At 40.4% G+C, this 20910-nt stretch overlaps 3 protein-coding genes across 4 annotated transcripts; 2 read left to right on the forward strand and 1 right to left on the reverse strand.

Moving 5' to 3' along the window:
- Nucleotides 1–599: 599 nt before the first annotated feature.
- On the reverse strand, nucleotides 600–4075 carry LOC144532272 (uncharacterized). Of its 2 annotated transcripts, none has more exons than XM_078272949.1 (3): nucleotides 3588–4075; nucleotides 1983–2341; nucleotides 600–1878 (listed from the first exon to the last, which is right to left on the reverse strand). In XM_078272949.1, exons 2-3 carry the CDS (start codon nucleotides 2330–2332, stop codon nucleotides 1620–1622), a joined length of 609 nt encoding a protein of 202 aa, XP_078129075.1. In that variant the 5' UTR covers nucleotides 2333–2341; nucleotides 3588–4075; the 3' UTR covers nucleotides 600–1619. The 2 variants fall into 2 exon arrangements, with proteins under 2 accessions (XP_078129075.1, XP_078129074.1); XM_078272948.1 differs by having other exon boundaries at nucleotides 1983–2346; nucleotides 3588–4068.
- Nucleotides 4076–4385: 310 nt separating this feature from the next.
- On the forward strand, nucleotides 4386–6110 carry marveld1 (MARVEL domain containing 1). Its single transcript, XM_078272950.1, has 2 exons — nucleotides 4386–4557; nucleotides 4666–6110. Exon 2 carries the CDS (start codon nucleotides 4739–4741, stop codon nucleotides 5234–5236), a length of 498 nt encoding a protein of 165 aa, XP_078129076.1. The 5' UTR covers nucleotides 4386–4557; nucleotides 4666–4738; the 3' UTR covers nucleotides 5237–6110.
- A 10403-nt stretch (nucleotides 6111–16513) lies between these two features.
- Nucleotides 16514–20751, forward strand: LOC144532618 (phosphoglycerate mutase 1-like). Its single transcript, XM_078273483.1, has 4 exons — nucleotides 16514–16800; nucleotides 17731–18005; nucleotides 18811–18991; nucleotides 19345–20751. The coding sequence occupies exons 1-4, from the start codon at nucleotides 16662–16664 to the stop codon at nucleotides 19512–19514; spliced, it is 765 nt and encodes a 254-aa protein (XP_078129609.1). The 5' UTR covers nucleotides 16514–16661; the 3' UTR covers nucleotides 19515–20751.
- Nucleotides 20752–20910: the final 159 nt, after the last annotated feature.

Below are 20910 nucleotides of genomic sequence, written 5' to 3' on the forward strand. Positions count from 1 at the left end.
CCCCTTGAGGCAAATTTGTGATTTGTTATATTGGGCTATATAAATAAAATGTACATGATTTGACATCATTACTAGATATGACCACTAGAGGGCAGCATTTCCCCTAATACAGCTGATACAGGTCTACCAGCTGTTACTAAGCAGTGCTCTTTTTTTTTTGTGGCAAAAAAGTGCAATTTCTTAGAGCATCGTTTTGTAAGAAGCCGCTGGAAATGCATGGATGGGGAAAGAAAATGTGCATTACTCTTCTATTCATCAAAACCAGCTAATGAGGAGCCCCTTGAGCAAGGCACTTAGCACCCAACTGGTCCAATGGAGCTGCTCAGTGGTTAACAGTGGCAGACTGCGGTGCAAGCTGCAGGTCCTGGGTGTGAATGTGTGTAAACTGTATGTACAAGACATAAGACAAGAGTGAAAATGAGCATCCAAAAAGACTGACGAATGCTTTACTTATATTATAAAATATAAAATTAAAATTAATAAAAACTTGCATATACATTTTAAGCCATTTCAGTAAACTGAAATATTTATACTTACTGAAAAAATTGTTTAAAATGGTCAGTGTTATAACTGTATAAAGAAAAACATGACAAAGAATACAAAGACTCACTTATTTATTACCAGAAATCTAAACATTACACATCAAACAGTATTATCCAAAGGCTTAATCAAGGTTGGTGACATACAGTCTTTTCATAGGCAAAGTTGGTTTTCACACTGTGATAATAAATATTTTAATATGAGAACATTACTTTTTTAAAGTGTGTCTTTACCTGGACAGCGAGGGACATTTTTAAATTTGGCCTCGCAGCTATTATTAATTATTTTTGGTCTTTAAGCAGCATTGATCCCCTAAAACTTCACTTTCAGTCACTTCAAACCAGTCACTGGCAGAGGTTACTCTTATGTGTTGAATCATTAATTCCGAGTCAACATCTCTGAATGTGCAGTATATGGATATGCATTTCTACATCTCATGACACCGACATACCACCCGTTGTACTCTTACCCGTTCATAGTGTTGTATAACCACAAAAACAAACTTCACGTATCTACATATATGGCTTTTTGTGGTACAGGAGGTGGATATAACTGTAAGTTCATCCACAGTGCAGCCATATATTAGAATATCAGTACTAGTCACTTTAATCATTTTAAGTGACTTATTTGCCATACAGTGATCATAATAACTTGTTCACATCCACTGTATCAGTATGCATGGTTAGTGTAAGTGTTGGGATGAATTTAGGATAACACATAAGGCCGTTCTTGAGAGGTAACCTCAATATAAAGTTGTGAGAAACTAGGGGCCAGTCAGAGGTTTATGCTGCCTTCAGTATCCAGATGGAGATGTGTCTGCAACGAGTAACAGTGCATGTGGGTATACAGCCATCTGATCATGTCAATGAGAAGGCCAGACATTATGGCATTATGAGAAAATATTCTATTCTTTCAACTTACAATATAGTTGTAACTGTTGCCTTTCCCAGAAGTTAATTCAACCTAGCTCCAATTTGCGAATACATGAGATGTGTGTTCAGGAGAAACGATAGGTTGTGCAGACTGAAGTGCTCTCACAGACTCAAAGTCAGTTCTGCATCTCAGTGGTTTTGGTCAAGTCAGTGGAGTATTCTGTGGAGGTATCTCTCTGGGTTGTTCTCTCCTCCTCTCCTCATTCCTGAGCTGCTTCTAAGTGTTCTCTCAGAAGTCCCCGCATGGCCCTGGATCTCAGTTAGTACCACTGTGGCCCCTGTACCTCTTCCTGTTGTCCCTACGGAGGTGCGCCGGCGTGGCTCTGGACTGCTGTGTGCTCCTGCCTCAGGATCACTCTCCTCCCCATCATCCTTCCCCTGGCTGCTTGAAGAGCTCTCCCCGATTCTGAATAACGTAAATAGTGTTGTTAAAAACAATATGGATGACAAGTCACTATGATTAATGTTGTGAATGTATATGAAATCACATCAGGTCTGCAGTTTTTCTACCTGAGGTGATTGAAGGCTCGTAGCCAGTGTGAGCCCAGTGCCTCTCTCCCATTAGCCCTCAGCCCTCTCCTGTGACCTCGGGCCCTCAGTCCTATCAAAGCCTGAGCCAGTTCAGCCTCATCTCTGTGACCCCAAACCAGTTGGGCCCTCTGTTCCGCATCCTGATCTCCCGCTGCCCTGAACAGTCTCTGGAGCTGCCAGAGATTCACGTTGCTGAAAATGTTCGCCGAGCCAGCCTTCCTGCTCCTCCTCTCAGCCAGCCGCCATAGCGAGGAAGGGCCCGCCACCACAGATGAAGGAGGGGAGGCGGGTCCGGGATCCATCCGGAGAAACACGGGAAAAGGTGGCATACACTAGTTCTACTCTGTGGAGAAGTCAGTAAGAGTTTCCACTCATTAGGGTGTGTATTCAAAGTCAAAGACGCTTAAAAAAAAGAAATTAACATATAAAGTACATGAGCACATTGTGTGTCACAACACCTATAGACAGCTGGGAGACTTCTGCTCTGATTCCCTAATCCTACTTTAGGAAGTGAGTGACAAGCTGCGCTTTAAAGCCTATTAAACTGCAGATGGTAATTTTATCTCTCTTTACTCACATATGGTTTTAAGGGGGGCATTCACAGATAGGTATTAGCTAAGTGAGTGACCAACATCATGACTGCATGTAGGTCAGGGACCTTTTCACTGAAAGGACTTTCTTTCAGCTTAACAAAATAATCTTAAACAAAAGGTCCACTTACTAGCTTTCCTCAGAGCTTTCAACAGCAGATAATTTAGTTTACGCAGAAGAAAACTCCTCTAATGAAGAACAAGAGTTGAGATCAATTCATCAAACTTAATTTTTACTAAGTCAAGAATGAAGTCTCACATTCTCTTCTAGTTAAGCTTCATTCTGCAAGTGTCAAATATATTACTTTCCTGATCAGAATCAGATTTATTGCCAAGTAAGTAACACTTACAAGGGATTTGCCTTGCATACATAAACATGTTAAATATAATATATTCCTAATTACACATTTACTATTTAGTCCTATAAAAAAACATATAAAAAACATGACATTTATAATAAATGTCATGTTTTTTTCAGGATAGGTCTATCCAAGGAATGTTAACAATACACTACATCACAAACAACTTATGAGCAAGAAATGACTTTGTCCTGTGCATAACTTAAGTACTAAACTTACAGTAAGCAGGTGATTTGAGGACACACCTTTTATGTTTTATATATATATCATTATGGGATGCAGCTCTTCACAGAAAAACACTGACACATTCACAAACCTATTCTTTTTAAGTAGGCTATGTTAACAATGACCAAACGTCACAGGCGTCTCTATTATTTCCCTCCCACCGGTGTCTTGACAGTCTACTGTTTGCATAAACCGGATCCCTTTCAAAACTAAGCATACGAAGAGTCCGTGAAAAAAGAAAATATAACATCATCTTTGAAATATTCCTGGTCTTATTATACAAGATTAAACACGATGCAGGCTGAACAACTTACTGTAGCCTACTGTCTATGCTGGGTTTCACTGGCTGTGGCTACAGTAAACAGGAATCCCGTGAGAGTCATGTTTAAAATGAAAGGACTTCTGCTTACCCGAAGATTAACTGATATATTCGGTGCACTTTGCTCCAAACAGCATATCCCTCTGCATCGCTGTTCCTCATCAATGAAAGCTTCCACAATGGTTGAAATGCAGCAGGAGAGTATGTTCGTCCAACTTTACCTGCACCCAATTTCTGTCCTTGAGCCAACCGTCAATCACAAATCAATGTCGTCAAACAACCAATGAGAATGGAGAGATCATCTGGTCCCTCCTGTCGGCGTTGGGAAACAGCTTCATTTCGACTAATCATGGGTTTGGGGGGAGAAGGGGATGGTGGCGGGCTCCGCCTCCTGGCCACGTATGGTGCGCATGCTGAAATCCATTGACGTCAATAAGCCTAGCTGGCACGAGAAGCGTCTGTCAATTATTTGAGAGGGAAGTAACATGTGAGCATGCTGGGCAGAAAGACGCAAACAGGATGACGCATGGGCTTCAAAATACCACGGTTCTTTGCTGTGTTATATAGCCTGTTGAATAAAAAAAAAAAAAAAATGTATTATTATTATTATCACAATTATCATTATGCCTATATAATGTTTTGTTTCTTTAACTGAAACAAGTAATGTTTCAGTTTAAAATAAAAAAAAACATTAATATTGCCTATATGTTGAAGCATGGAAGCCTAATGATTATGCTTGTGTTTTGCTGAAATCTCTGTCCACACATTAACATTTCGTCATACTTCACTTTCATAAAGCCTACTTCTCTTTTCTCTCCGAAAAGGCAGGAGGAGAGAGGTCACACACACACCCCAGGGGAAACTACACCATGGAGAAAAGCATGAGCAGATGAGCGGACATGGATAAATCTGGCAGAGGAGGAGCAGGCTTTGAATTACAGGCCGGCCTCTCTCCATCACCCAGCCCCCAACACAGACGCTACATTCAACAGAGGAAACGGAAAAGACGAAACATACAAGAAGGTTTTTCATTTCAAAACCCCGGGGCAGTGGAAAGAACAGTGAGTTCCCTTTTTGTAAATAAACTTGTCCAGTTTGGGCTGCATTCTCAGACCACAAACCCGGCCTTCCACCACGTTATTTCCACTTTTTGCCCTTCATTTCCCCAGCTGTTTGCAGCTGGCAGAAAGCACCCGCCCTGTTCGGGAAAAAGGGACCGAGCGTGACCGGAGGAGGAGAGAGATGCCACCCCAACCTTTGCAGTCGCAGGTGAGGAAGAATATCCAGAAGTTCCTCAAGAGTTTTTGGGGAATTATCCGCATCCTGCAGATTGTGTTCGGAGCCGGGTTGTGGGTCACCATCGCCGCAAACAAATACGAAGGATCCATCCACTTCGTCCTGTTCGTCGCAGTCCTCTTCTGGCTCCTCACCCTCGCCCTTTTCTTCCTCACCCTGCTGGACAAGCAGGACCTCGTCCCGCTGCTGGGAGGGGAGCGCTGGTTGTCCACCAACCTGGCGCACGACGTGGCCGCCGCCGTGCTCTACCTGCCGGCCATAGGTGTCATGATCTACAAGACGGATCGCAACTCGTACTGCAACCTGGAGCAGTACAAGCACCTCTGTCTGTACAAGGTCTACCTGACAGCTGCCGTGTTCGCCTGCCTGTGCTGCCTGGCTTACCTCCTGTCGGTTATTTATGGGGCGTGCAGGAAGTGTCGAGGAGAACACACGGTCATCTGATAAGACTGAAGGGGGTGATGGCAACAGGGAGTGAGGGGGGTATGGGTCCTTTAGTAGGGTATCCACAGCAAGATGATGAATAGTTAACTTCACTGTAACTTAACTCAACAGCTAGCTTACTCTAATCACAGGTGTGTCTCTATTGTCTCATCACACCAAACTTTCCACTTTGGTAGTGAGGCATCCAAAATCATTCTGTCAGTGAATTTAAGAGTTGCTGACATGAAAATACCCAATCAGCTCCTGGTACAAAGGCCTACCCAGGATGGGAGTCTGATTGTGACTTGTTAGGGGGTCTGAAGCATTGTACCCCTTTTATTAAGGCACGTGTGTCTGTCTCCTAGTTGTAGTTAAGGCCATGCCTCCACCTCTTACGTTTGTTTTCCACTTATTTAGGCTAATGTAATTTTTCCTTATAAATAATCATTATAATAGTCCTGTAGGTGCTATTATAGTGGCAATATATTCAGTGTTTACAATACAATGGGCTTTACATACATTTGTAGATTTGTGTTGAGTAGCTGTCCATCTAAAAACCCCTCATGGGATTCTTTTTTTACAAGGGAGTCCTTTCATTGCCCTTTTTTAATGTATATATTGTTTTTACGTGTTTTTTTTGTACGACAGCAAACTATACTGAACAGTTACTGAAGCGTGGTACTCCTTTGGATCAGCTCTGTTTTAGACTTGTCTCACTTAAACTCTGCAAACAGGTTCATAAGTGCCTTCTGTCAGAATGCTGTATGCTCAACCAGGTTGTGACAACAACATCCAACAATATGGTTGTGATTGGTGCTACAATGTGTATGCTAAACAAAAATATTCCTCAAGTGTCCATTATGTAAAGCCAAAGAATAAAGAGCAGTAAGTGAGAGCCGGTGATATGTTTCCTTGGTTTTGAGCATGTATTGGTACGCAAAAGCGTTTAAACAAACAGCGTCAAGGAAAACTGTTAATTTTGTTTGAGTACTTTGAGTTAAAAGTAGAGAAAGAGCAGGGCCACTTTGGTGGCTTTTTGAAAATGAAACAGATTTAGAGGGACTAGTGACAGAAGCCCTCAGGAAATTCCTGTTGGGAGATAAAAGCCTCGGCCAATCAGCAGGGATCATTTATATGCAATGCTACTTGACCACATTAAAGACATAGATCCTTAGACTTATCTGTGTCTCTAACAGATGAGGAGAGAGTCACACATGCACACACACACGCTGACAATCTGTACGCACATGCTGTATGATAGAAAGAATGTGTGTGTTGCATGAGTTAACCTACTTTTGGAAACAACGTGTACGTGTTGTGTGTAATAATCTGGGAAGAGGCTTGTTCTTACCGGAACAGTCTGTTGGGGTTCTAGAGGTGGGCTGACGTTCAGCCAATGAAAATTAAGCAGTGGAAGATTATTCAATGTCTCGTCTATTCCAGGCGGCATGCAGTTCTTAAAAACACATGCTGCAGACAAGTTGGTTTAACAGAAACCAAAGCCACGCTGTGACATCTCTGTTTGGATGCCTTCATACTGTCAGCAGGAAAGTAGCATTACTACATGTGAACAGTTGTGTAGCTCTCTTTGACAAATTTGTGTTTATATTTAGCAAACTTGGCCTGGGGCATATGGTGAAAAATGCTGCAGAATACTCACACATAAACACACACATTGTTCCGCTGCCAACTGAATGCGATGAGTTCTTCTGGGAAAAGAGCATTAGAGATCAAATGTTGCATTGTCACAGCTCCAGATTCATAATCAAGAATCCAAACAAAGGCAACAAAAATGCAGAGATTAGAATATAAATGCAGCAGCTTTACAATAAAGTAATGAAAGATAAAGACGTGAGAAATATCTTACAGCTTGCAGGGAATATCTGCTGTTACCTGATTTATACGCGTAACCTTGACTTATTTTTTGGTTACATTTCAGAGGCGAAGTGAAACTAAAAAAGTGACCATATAAAGACAGAGACAGATCAAACTGCAAGTAGGGAAACTGTTAAATTATTTGCCTATTTAGTGTGGACATGAACAACTGTACAGTATATCATCCTCTTGGTCAGCGGCCTTTATATGCAATGACGACAGGAAAAATACAATGTGTGTGTGTTAAGTGCAAGGTGACATCTGTGGCCAGAGTTACAGGAGTGAAGGGTTAATGTTGCTGCTGCAGGATATAAATCTAGCACTTCTAAAGGAGGAAAGGAGTCCCCCCCCCATCCTCTCCCCCTCTGAGATTTGTCCTGTCCACGTGTCGGTGCCTGTGGAAACACACTGCTACACAACCAGATAGAGACAGTACACAACAGTCCTGTGTGGTGCATAAACAAAGCACTGAATCCAGGGTTCAAATTGATACTGAAAGTAACCATGGTGAATCATTTAAGTTTGGGATGACTCACAACTATAGCGTATGCTGACAATTAAGGCCTGAAAAGGATTCTCCACATTTACCCTGCTTCCCACATTAACAGGCTCCTTATTATTACACAGCTCACAGTTTATAGATGTCACGTCTTTTCAGATTTGTCAATTTTGTGTATGAGCCCATTTTGAATTTAATCCTCAAACATCACATCCATATCCAAACAAGAAACCTGTGTAATCATAGGTAATAACACACATTTTGGAATCCTACCTCCTGACACTATTAGAAGGGTGTGGGCACCACAAGAGTGAGGTTGTTGTATTTTTTTTCAAGCTACACAGACAGTTAGGAAAACACAGACAAATTGGTATAAGGACGTATAGAGCCAGGCGCTTCACTGCAGAGCCAACTGTGTGATATTTCTTTTGGCCACTCATCCAAAGAGACATTTCCTGTATGCGCTCTCCCACCCATCTGTGAGCGACCAACCCGACGTCCAATAGTCATCGCTCCTCGAAACGGTTCCTCTGGCCCTCCCTGAAAGCACAGTGTCATGCACACTGATCCCATGGACTGATGTCAACTCACAGAATAACTGATACAGTTTGCTGGCAGAAAATCTACAAGTGAGTTCTGAAGTCCAAATGTATAACAATGACATGACTGAGACTCATGGCTGTAATTAAATCACTGCCTAGAGAGATGATATATCTATAGAGGAATGGTAGGAATGTCTTTTGTCCCTCTCAGTAAAAATTCAGAAAAACTTAGAAACTTGTTTTGACTGGCTTCTTGCCTCCCAACAAAGTGGTGTACAGAACACAATGTGAGCTGCAGAAAAGCATCAATGGAGCTGGTAGAAAACATGTCTTATTCAGATCTATTTTACCAGGCCAGATGATTGCCATCAAAGGTGTTTAATTCAAGTCTTCTTGCTAAAATAAAAAAAAATACAAATCTTATAATCACACCACTTCGTTGCTTCAAGAGTTATCATTAGTTTAAGAAGAACTGATTTGATTCTGTCATATACATACACAACACCACAAATATTCACACAAAAAACTCCTGATCTTAAAGGGTACATATTTCTTTTAAGTCTAGATCTGTTGCTTAAGTGATTCCAATGTAAGTGGTGTGGGGACAAAATCCATAGTCCTTGTGTGCAAAAATGCTTTCTTAATCACAAACCAAAGCTAATATGAGACTTAAGCAGTCTGAGTTATTTAGATCATTAGGTGCTTTCCAACGTTATAGGCTTTTTTTGTACAAAACTTCCTCTTTATGTTACTATCCCTCCACCAAAGCTCAGCAATCAAATACTGTCTAATTTGACTAACTGCTGAAGCCTCATATTAGCATCAGCTGAACTTGAACAGAGAGTATTTGTTGCGCAAAAGGACTCAGTGTACATTTGTCAGTAGTGTTTTAAAACAGGATTATTCAAGAGGACATTTCAATATTTAAAAAAATATCTACACTTTAAAACTATAACCCACACTTTTTGACTGTACACAGTCCTGACTTTCAACTCGGTAGCCTTGATTTTGCAAGACTTTCTCACAGACCAGAGTCGGGTGTTACACAGAGTTTATTAAACCAGGTGCATACTTGGTTGGTTAAAATCCAAATAAAGCTCCCCACTGGAAGAGCCCCGTCTTTCTTTCCCACCTAAATCCTGGTTGGGTAATTCCCAGTGGAAGTGCTTTATTCAATCCGATTGTGTCTGCCTCTTTTGTTTTCCTGCTGACAGTCCTCGTCTCATGTCTTGCTTGGGAGGCTAGATGTATGCACAGACACATGAACACAGCAGCGCCCTTTTAACCCACACTTTTGTCAGCTACTGCTGAGATGCACATTCCACTGCAGATGAGAGGGGCGATGTGAAAACAGATTGAGACTGACAGAACAAGTGAATGAGCAGCAAAAAAAGCAAAAAGTGATGTGCAACTTAAAGATCTAAGCAGGAATCTGGGATTGACATTTCCTGTCTGTGTAAGGCATGAATGGGCGCAGTGTTTCGGCATGCAGGTTGTGTAGTTTGCCTCTGACACTCTCCGGTTTATAGTTTCCTAACATGGTGACTAGGATTACTGATTCCACATCTGTTGCCGCAGCTTTTCCCCACACAATACTTCTGAATGGCTACAGTGTTCATGTGCTGCGTGAGGGCAATGGCAGCCAGTGGTGGGAAAAGATAGCTATTTATAGAGCCTTGAAAATACCACCACTTCCTTTCTTCTGCCAATTTGGTTGAGAGCACGTTATAGAGTCTAAAAAGAGAGAAATGAAAGTAGTCTGACATTAACTGTTTCATGTAGAAATTAGCGACACCTCTGCCATTCATCTCCTGTAATTTTTACCTCACTAAAACACACTGGGGAGTAAAACAAACATTCCTTCTTAAGTTCCTGATAACTGTTTCCCAGCACCACCCAAATTCTCTCTGTTACATCACACTGCAGTTGTGAGAAAAAACTGCACATTTAAAAGCATATTTTCTGTTCTAATCAAAACAATATCCCCTTTTATTCTTATAGTATTCTGGTCAAAAAATGAGCAAATGTGTTGAAGACCCTGATATTTGGGAAAAAAAGATATTTGCATTATTTGATATTTTAATATTCTTACACTGCATTGTCAAAAGCCTGCATCAAAGAAAAATACAGTAAAGTCAAAATAACAATGTCCAATTTCCTGAAGAATAACTGTAAAAAATAATGATATCTAAAGGTGACTAGAAAATCTGTACATATTTAATGAATGTAGCTCATTATTACGCAGCTGTCCAAATAAAAAAAAAAAACATTTCACTGCAATCATTCCTGACCGCTCAATATTATAAACAATTATTTAAATTACCCACTAGGAGGTGTAATAGCACTTCAAAAAACATAAATTTTATTATTTCCAATTTGGTTCATTGCTTTAAGTTTTAAGTTTATTTATCTTATTTGGCCCGTACACCCACTGACAGTAGACATGTAATAAATAACAATAATAAATATAATACTGTAAGGTGCTCTTATAATGCATCTTACTGTAATCATAATTTGCTACAGAAGACAATAGTAATACTCTTCTCTGTCACTTGGCCTACACGAAACAGATCAACTGTTCAAAACCAAAGCTGACACTGTACATTTTTATTTTTTCTTAAGATGTTTTTTTTGGCATTTTATGCCTTTATTTGTGACAGGACAGCTTAGATATGAAAGGGGAGAGAGAGGGGGAATGACATGCAGCAAAGAATCGAATCGCAGATCGGAATTGAACCCGTGGCCTCTGCATTGAGGACCAAGCCTCTGTATATGGGTGCGCGCTCCACCAGGTGAGCTACCTAGGAGCCCGCACTGTGCATCTTTTACACAGCAGCTAAACAGCAGAAATCCACCAGCAGAATTACTTCAAATATTACAGAAGAGGATTAGAGCCACACAAAATTTATTTGAGTTCTGAGTTTGAAGTTTCTGACTAATCCTCTTCCGTAAAATATACCATGTAAGCCAAAACAATCTGTTAGCCACAGCATACAAGTATGTAGCTTCTATTAAGCCATTTTGTCAGATGAAGGCAGTGGCACAAATTATAAATTACTGTTAAATAAATCTATGTAGCGGCTCATATTCTGTGCAATGCTGCAATGCTATATGCCATGTAATAAAATAGATAATGTACAATAGCTTGAACGAGATTTGGTAATGTGTCAATAGAAGTTTGATAAATAATCTCAGACATGGTGAGAAGCAGAGCACTCTAGTCAGCTTGCAACATCAGAACAACTGGAGTTCACACAGAGGCCAAGAGAGACATTTTTTGTGTAAGTCATTTTACCTAAGAGGCACTGACATGATTAATTTGCTGTGTGTTTTCCACATTTTCCTTACTCAGCTATCAGCTCTATTCAATTTTATTTATAGTATCAAATCATAACAAGAGTTATCTCGAGACACTTTACAGATAGAGTAGGTCTAGACCACACTCTATAATTTACAAAGCCCCAACAATTCCAGTAATTCCCTCAAGAGCAAGCATTAGCAGTGGCTAATGCGACAGTGGCGAGGAAAAACTCCCTTTTAGGAAGAAACCTCGGCAGACCAAGGCTCTTGGTAGGCGGTGTCTGACAGTGCCGGTTGGGGATGTGATGAACGGTGGCAATAATAGTCACAAAGATAATGGAACAGTGACTACAAATGGTAGTTGTAGTAGTTCATGTCATAGCAGGGCACTGAAGGGCGTTACAGGATGTAGCGTGGCACAGCAGAGCATGGGTGGACATAGCAGGACACAGCAGGACGCAGCCGGACACTGCAGGGCACCACAGTGACAGCTCCAACCAAGATCTTGGTGCCACCCTAATCCATGGGAATATTCTGGGCGAAAAAAGAAACATAATGACTCCGGGGAGTAAACTCCCCAGAGCTAGGTTAGTAACAAGCATTTCTGGGACAATGATGCACACAAATGGAAACAAACGGAAAGAGAGAGGAGAGAGCAGCTCAGTGTGTCACAGGAAGGAAGGAACTTCCCCGGCAGTCTAGAACTATAGCAGCATAACTAAGAGAGACAGGTTAAGGAGAGGAGCCTGGTCGGGCTAGAACTCTCCCCAACTGGATCGAGCTGTACTGGCCTGCCTCCCTCTACTCTACTTTACTCGCTCCCTAACTATAAGCTTTATCAAAGAGGAGGGTTTTCAGTTTATTCTTAAATATGGTGACGGTGTCAGCCCCCGCAAACCCAGACTGGGAGCTGGTTCCACAGGAGAGGAGCCTGATAGCTGAAGGCTCTGGCTCCCATTCTACTTTTAGAGACTCTAGGAACCACAAGTAGCTCTGAATTCTGGGAGCGTAGTGCTCTAGTGGGACAATAAGGTACTATGAGCTCTTCAAGATATGATGGTGCTTGACCATTTAGAGCTTTGTAGGTCAGGAGAAGGATTTTAAATTAAATCTTGGATTTTACAGGAAGCCAATACAGAGAAGCTAATACAGGAGAAATATGATCTCTTTTCTTAGTTCTTGTCAGAACACGTGCTGCAGCATTCTGGATCAGCTGGAGAGTCTTAAGGGACTTATTTGAGCAACCTGATAGTAAGGAATTACAGTAGTCCAGCCTGGAAGTAACAAATGCATGGACTAGTTTTTCAGCATCGTTTTGCGACAGGATGTTCCTAATTTTGGCAATGTTACTTAGATGAAAAAAGGCTGTTCTTGAGGTTTGTTTTAGATGGGCGTTGAAGGATAAATCCTGATCAAAAATAACTCCTAGATATCTGACAGTAGTGCTGGAGGCCAGGGCAATGCCATCCAGAGTAGCCAGAGGGGCCCAACACAATCACTTCAGTTTTGTTTGAGTTTAACATCAGAAAATTGTAGGTCATCCAGGTTTTTATATCTTTAAAGCACACTTGAAGTTTAGCTAACTGACTGGTTTCGTCTGGCTTGATTGACAAGTATAATTGGGTGTCATCTGCATAGCAGTGAAAGTTAATTGAGGGTTTCCTAATAATATAGCCTAGAGGAAGCATATATAAGGAAAATAGAATTGGTCCAAGCACTGAGCCTTGAGGAACGCCATGGCTAACTTTAGCGTACTTGGAGGATTTATCGTTAATATTAACAAATTGAGATTGATCAGAGAAATAGGACTTAAACAAGCTTAGTGTGATTCCTTTAATGCCAACTAAATGTCCCAGTCTCTGTAACAGGATGGTATGGTCAATAGTGTCGAATGCAGCACTAAGATCTAATAGGACAAGTATGGAGACAAGTCCTTTGTCAGCAGCAATTAGAAGGTCAGTAATTTTCACCAGTGCCGTCTCTGTGCTATGATGCATTCTAAATCCTGACTAAAAGTCCTCAAATAGACTATTCCTATGTAAAAAGTCACATAACTGATTAGGGACTACTTTCTCAAGGATCTTGGAGAGAAAGGGAAGGTTAGATATAGGTCTATAGTTGGCTAAGACCTCAGGATCGAGGGTGGGTTTTTTCAGAAGAGGTTTTATCACAGCTACTTTAAATGACTGTGGTACATAACCTGTTAATAAAGACATATTGATCATATCTAGTAATGAAGTGTTAACAATGGGTAACGCTTCTTTAAGTAGCCTCGTTGGGATGGGGTCTAAGAGACAGGTAGATGGCTTAGCTGAAGAGACCTTTAGCATTAATTGTTGAAGGTCTATAGAATAAAAGCAGTCTAAGTATTTATCAGGTCTTGTTGTTCTTTCTAGCGGTCCTGCGTTTAAAGTTGAACCGTTAGAAGTTAAGGGCAAAAGGTGATGAATTTTATCTCTAATTGTTATAATTTTATCATTAAAGAAGCTCATGAAGTCATCACTACTCAGAGCTAGAGGAATAGATGGCTCAGTAGAACTCAACAGTCCCGCCCACAGCGGGTTCCGGAAGTAAAAATACAATGCAATTTCTCCATTGACAAATTGGAGTATAAGCCATAAAATCGTAACTGTCGATGGTAGACTTAAAACCAGCATGCCGACATGACGGCTTCTGACGTTAGCCTCTGCTGGGAAGCTAACGTTAGTTTAGCTAACAGCTAATTCGGCTAACCGCTAGCTGACAGCTTGATTCAGTCTAAAATAACGTTAACTCAAACTTAACACTGGGTAAAGCCGTCTACAACTGACGTAACAGCTGTTATATATGTTAACGGTTATTTTCAGGTTTTATTTTGAGGGTCTTTTAAAGTTATTACATGCTGTCTCAGCTAGCGGTTAGCCGAATTAGCTGTTAGCTAAAATAACGTTAGCTTCCTTTGTTCAGTGGTGCGCGGTGGTTTATGGGATGAGTAGTTCCTTCGCTCTGAGATGACGATATGTACACAGTCTTGTACCTTTGACTTTTTTGGGATTTTCTGTTTGTTTTTTTATTAAATGATACGTTGTATGCTTATGAGTCACGTACCACCTGGTTAGCCTAAGGCATGGTCTAAAACTCTTTATATACGGATTTTTCCAGACGTCAATGGGAGAAATGAAAGGGAAATTTACTTCCGAAACCCAAGGTCTCTCAGAGGAGGGGCGGGACTGTTGAACTCTATAGAGCTGTGGCTGAGGCTCTGTCAGCCTGGTTACAGTCAGTGCTGAAAAGAAACCTTGGGTTGTTCTTATTTTCTTCTATTAGTGATGAGTAATAGTCTGATCTGGAATTTCTGAGGACCCTCCTATAATTTTTCAGACTGTCTTGCCAATCTAAACGAGATTCTTCCAGTTTGGTGGAATGCCATTTACTTTCAAGTTTTCGTGAGATTTGTTTTAATTTGCAAGTTTGGGAGTTATACCAGGGTGCTAGTTTCCTTTGCTTTGTCTAGTCTAGTTCAAAAATGAAGTTTATAAAGTCCAGGAGAAAGCTCTAAAAAAGGAACAAGTGGACTTGAGTTGGGTTAGGTTTTGTCAAACCACTCTTTTTAAAAACCCTTTCATTTAACTCTAAGTGGCTAAAAAAACAGCTGAGAAAATCCCCATGTAACTCTTTTACCCTCTCTTGGAGTTCACCCTGTTTTATCATATAATGGGCTATATTATTTGTTGAGTTGTCTTTTCACAAATGCATGTGACTGCTGTCCCATGCAGAACATCATGGAGTGAAGAATGAATCCTTTCACATTCTGAGTGAGGAAAATGGAGCTTTGTTTGACCAGGGGGGAAACAGAAAAAAATGTTGACATCATACAGTCAGCAGTACACCGTTCCCAGACGACGACAACAACTACAACAAAACCCATCAGCATGAAATAATTAAGTTTCCAGCAGATAAATACAAAAGAATGATAAGAATAAATAATGACATTACATCACATGTCATTTAGCTGCAGCTTTTATCCAAAGCGACTTCCAATTAAGTGCTTTCAACCATGAAGGGTCAAACTCCGGACATCAAGTGCAAGCACATTAGCTTCAAATAAGCCAAACTACAAAGAGTCACATGTAAGTGCAACTGTAGGTGCAAGTTTTTTATTTATTTTTTTATTTTTTTTTATCCAATAATAAATAAAGAGTAATGCAAACATGCTAATATACTGTACATGCAGAATTATAAATCTTTGTGTTACAAACTGAGGTTTTGTTTGCCAATATGCAATGCAAATGCAGTATTTAATACTCCAATAAAAACTCCTCCACATAGGACCAAAAATGCATCCATAAATCTGAGTACAGGTCTTTCCTTTTATCACTGATATAAACCTGTCCCTGCTCAAACCTGGATCTTTAGTGCTCTGACATATTGTAATTATTACGTCACACCTCCTATCTTTCATATTCTTAATTCAAATGTAGCTTACTGTTTCTTCTCAAATCTGTGTTTCTTTAGTACATCAAAGATGCACATTTTACATTATAATGACATGGTACTGCTCCTGGTCATTGTAATTTGGTGTTTTCATATTTGTATAGTTACTGGGCTATAGTAACTAGAACAGTTGCAGTTAAATGTTTTGTGGCCAAAGTCACCACCTACAGATGAAAAGGAGGAAAAGCAACAATTGGTTCAGCTGTCCATGTAACAAGAAGTTATAATCACCTCTTTAAATTATATATAAATATGTGTGTGTGTGTGTGTGTGTGTGTGTGTATGTGTATTTTTTTATATATCTACTTTCTCACTAGTATTACTTGTATTACTTCAAACTTGTAGATAGATAGATAGATAGATAGATAGATAGATAGATAGATAGATAGATAGATAGATGTGGGGTAATAGTAGTCTGGCTCCGCCCTCCACCAGGCTAGGGTAATAGAGAAACACAATGAAAAGTCAATAAAGTGCAACGCACAGTATGAAGGTCGGCGAACAGACCCCGCCGCTGACGCCCACCGCTGTCATTGGTCGAGAAATTAACGATACGTTCTTTAGCGGACTCTCATTGGATGTTTGGAAAAACCAGGAAGTGTGTGAGTAACCAATCCACGGGATAAAGGCAAAAGTCCTCACCGGTTTGACAGCGAACGAGTGGAGTGGACCTGTATTCTTCTCTGAAGTGGGGAATTGTTAATTTAAGATCTTCGCATAAATAAATAAAACATATTATAATATATTATAATCAAACATGGCTGTCTACAAATTAGTGTTAATTCGCCACGGAGAGAGCAACTGGAACCAAGAGAATCGATTCTGCGGCTGGTTCGATGCAGATTTGAGTGAAACCGGGGAAAAGGAGGCGAAGAGAGGTGGACAGGCCCTGAAAGGTGAGGGGGAACTAATTTAATTTTCTCCTATCATCTACTGTACTGTCTCTGAAATACTGTAGGGCCTTGCATAATGGCCCCTACATCAGACCGTCGACCGCCCCCTGAGCGTGTTAGGAATGGAAGATGTTCAAACGTGCAGAAGTGATGCCTTTATGTGGGTGCTCTGGTACAGTGGTAGGGCCGACAGGAGAGTTTATACAGGCATAGAATATCTCATAATAAAAGTAGGATCCTTTTTTAATTATGTGCTCCTCTTGGTCTATGACTCCAGAACAGCCTGCAAAAAGTACAAAATTAACCCACTGGAAAGCAAGGCAATTTGCATAAATACAATTAGCCTAAATGTGTGGGTCATTTTCTTAAATGGACATCATGCACTGCTTTTTCAGCAGGAGAACAGAAAGAAATCACTAGGCCCACACTGAGAGTAGCTTCATTAAACCAGACTGCAAAACCTAGAGCTGCAACCATTTGTTGATTCATCAATTAGTCGATTTTACTGGAATAGAAAATGAATCAGCAAATATTTTGATAATTGATTAATCGTTTCAGTCATTTTCAAGGAAAAATACCAACATTCTCTGGTTCCAGCTTCTCAAATGTGATAATTTGCTGTTTTTCTTTGTCATATGTGACAGTAAATTGACTGTCTTAAGTTTTTGTGGACTGTAAAAAACAGTGATATGATGATGTAAACAGTCGTTAGTTATTGCCCTAAATGCCTCTTAACACTCTTCAGAGTCTTATTTATAAGATATGTTTAATGCAACAAGTGCAGAGTTGTTATTGCCAGAAGGAATTGTGGGGGTATTTACTAACCAAACAAAGCTGAAAGAAACAGTTACAGTATCCAAGTGGAATTTTCTATAAACTGTTGCAGTCAAAATGCATTAAACTCCAGTATCTCTTACTCCCTGAATCTTACAGATGCCGGCTTTGAGTTTGACATTTGCTACACCTCCGTGCTGAAGCGAGCCACTAGGACACTTTGGTTAGTCCTGGACAGCATTGACCAGATGTGGGTGCCGGTGCATCGGACCTGGCGGCTCAATGAGCGCCACTACGGAGGCCTGACAGGGCTTAACAAGGCAGAGACAGCCGCCAAGCACGGAGAGGCTCAGGTGAAGATCTGGAGACGCTCGTTTGATATCCCTCCTCCCCCCATGGGCCCAGACCATGACTACTACAGTATCATCAGCAAGGTAAGATATAATATCTACAATAAATACATACAACCAAGAGCTTTGTTGGCCTCTTAGGAAAGACCTGGTTTTGTACATATTGACCAACTAACTGCACAAAGCAATAACAAAGAAGAGGCATGACTATAACTGATCTCTGCAGTCAGGCCCTATAATCAGCCGAGTCACCCTGAATGAGTGAAATCACCAGAAACGACTGGAGTGTTTAGAGTGTAAATAGTGGATATAAGGTATTTTTTTTCCACAGCACAGCTAGATTGAATAGCTATATGTTTTACACATACAACAGTGCAAATTATATCTGACAGCCCCTTGCCAGAGATACAGTCCCTTACTGTTTGGTAGCATATCCCCTAATGTTGTTACCTAATAGTATGTCCAAGGTGAGTTAATATATGACCGGCAGAAATGAGGTCTGCTAGGTTCAAGTTCAAAGTTCAGTCAAGGTTGAAACAAACTGTTCAGAAGTCTGCATGGACATGGTATTCCAAAGTTAAGATGTAGTAACTCTTAGCTGGCTAATCGTGGCTGTCAAAACTAATTGATCAGCAACATGTTGATAAGAAGAGTGTCACTAAGGTAGCTGATTCTTTCATTCCTGCAAAGGAACACCATATTGCTTGACAATGTTGCTTTAAAAGTGACATTCTTACTTACTCAATGCATTTAGGCCCTTTCTATTCCCAAATATGTGTACAATAAGTTTCTACGGAAAATGATTAAAAACAAAGAGATCCAGTATTTTTTTGCTGTCTCTATTCTGTTCTATTATGTTTTTTACAAATTCAGATGGTGTTCCTTGCAGGATCGTCGCTATGCAGACCTGACTGAGGACCAGCTTCCTTCCTGCGAGAGCCTTAAGGACACCATCGCACGGGCTCTGCCCTTCTGGAACGAAGAGATCGCCCCTCAAATCAAACAGGGAAAGAGAGTGCTCATCGCTGCCCATGGAAACAGTCTGAGGGGGATCGTTAAGCACCTGGAGGGTGGGTGGCATTATGAGATTTTCCCCGCAAGCAATAAGGAAATTCAAGTAGTTTGCCAAAATACAATTTATTATTGTCCTTCACTTAAATTCTATCACAAAGATCCTATGTTGTCAACCATCTTGGTAAGAATAGTACATACAGCCTTTTTCAATGGAATTCCATTGCTATGCAACAGCCTGGCCCCTTGTTAACTTCCTTTTAGTTGAGGTCATTCACATACTGTACACTGCAACAGGAAATCAACTTGGGGCCATGTAGAATGTTTATGGTTACAACTGTGAAATGGTCTATAGAGATCATTTACTAACTTATGTATCTAACAGTTGTGTTTGTCTGGCTGCCACCTGTAGGAATGTCAGATGAAGCCATCATGGAGCTGAACCTACCAACGGGCATCCCCATCCTCTACGAGCTCGACAAGAACCTGAAGCCTGTGAAGCCGATGCAGTTCCTGGGAGACGAGGAGACCGTACGCAAAGCCATGGAGGCTGTGGCTGCTCAAGGAAAGGCCAAGAAGTAAAGACACAGAAAAGCTATCTCTGTGTATGACAGAGTAGGTTGTCCCTCACAACTGACCTCAGATTAGTGTTTTTCCTAAATCCTCATTTATTTTCGATTGTAATACATGGTGAGTACACTGTAGATTGTTGTCAAAGGCAACCTCACTCTACTTGTACAGTCAGGGATAGTAGATGGTGAACGATTGAGATATAGAGCCACAGCTCTCAAGAGATTGTAAATATGTTTTGCTAAAATGGGTTATTAATATAACAACCTTTAAGAAGGGAGCATTGAACTGAAATGGACAACATTGCTGATAAAGGCAGTGTATTATCTGTGTAGTAAAGATCCCTATGCATCCCTGTGTACTTGTATACTACTGTGTACTACATTAAGCTGTGGTGTCCTAGGCAGGGATGTTGAATGTCAGGTTAAATGGTAATTAAACCAGTTACAGAAAAAGGAGTGGAATCCTGGCTGTGGTCACTCTTTCACAGTCAGTAATAAAAATCCAAGCCGCAGCACGTGTTTTGATGCTACGACACACACATGTAAGATAAAGAGTGGGGAATGAGTGAGACATGACCCTTCTTGTTGTGGCCTCGGTTTGTTGTTGGTGGTAAGGAAGTTATACCACCTATGTGTGTCTGATCATACTGACTTCATCATTACTTGCCCAGGATAAAAATTATTATCTAGTATTACAATTTAATAAAAAAAAAAGACTTTATGAGACTTTTTTTTTTTAAATGAAAGGGACTGCGAAGGATGGTCAACTTATTTTCTATCTCACTTCTTAAAAGCATTCCATTGATGAATTTTATTGATGCATTCCATTGATGAAGAGATGTAAGTTTGCAATCTCTTGAGAGCCAAATGTGACAGAACAATTAAACTGACAATTTGCTATCAGTATTGCACTGTATAAGTGATAAATCCATTATTTGGATTATAGCCCCCCAGTTTCACAGTACCATTTTGAAGCATGATTTAAACAGAAGATAAAAGGTCTAAATTGAATTATTATTTTTGTTACTCTGTTTTGCCACCTTTGGACTGTCTTTGCCACTTGGTGTCATATTTATGTGCCTCCAGCTCCTATTCCTACAGCAAATGCCTACAGTCTACTAGGAGTTTGTTCGAAATGCCCCATTATGTCTTAAAATATTGACATTTTTCTTTTTCAAATGTAATCCCCTCTGTGGTGATTAAATGTACCCTGAAAGCTCTGACGGTAATAAATATACAAATTTAAAGCTGTTGTGTCTGCTTGTCTTGTTGGTCATAAATACCTGAAGGTGACAAAAAATATAGTAAAATATATATATATATATTCTTCTGTGGGACGATGAACCATTTTGGTGGAATATCCCTTTAACTTGGAATACTGCAGGACTTAAAGTTCTATCTTTATC

Source organism: Sander vitreus, chromosome 17, assembly GCF_031162955.1.
Source record: "Sander vitreus isolate 19-12246 chromosome 17, sanVit1, whole genome shotgun sequence".
NCBI lineage: Eukaryota > Metazoa > Chordata > Actinopteri > Perciformes > Percidae > Sander > Sander vitreus.

Bases quoted from the DNA above. Each gene is read 5' to 3' on its own strand.
- LOC144532272 (XM_078272949.1), bottom strand. From the start codon at position 2,332: ATGCCACCTTTTCCCGTGTTTCTCCGGATGGATCCCGGACCCGCCTCC. The intron at 1,879-1,982 runs GTAGAAAAACTG...TACGTTATTCAG, and splicing joins CGAGCCTTCAATCACCTCAG to AATCGGGGAGAGCTCTTCAA.
- LOC144532618 (XM_078273483.1), top strand. From the start codon at position 16,662: ATGGCTGTCTACAAATTAGTGTTAATTCGCCACGGAGAGAGCAACTGG. The intron at 16,801-17,730 runs GTGAGGGGGAAC...TGAATCTTACAG, and splicing joins AGGTGGACAGGCCCTGAAAG to ATGCCGGCTTTGAGTTTGAC. The intron at 18,006-18,810 runs GTAAGATATAAT...TGTTCCTTGCAG, and splicing joins ACTACAGTATCATCAGCAAG to GATCGTCGCTATGCAGACCT.
- marveld1 (XM_078272950.1), top strand. From the start codon at position 4,739: ATGCCACCCCAACCTTTGCAGTCGCAGGTGAGGAAGAATATCCAGAAG.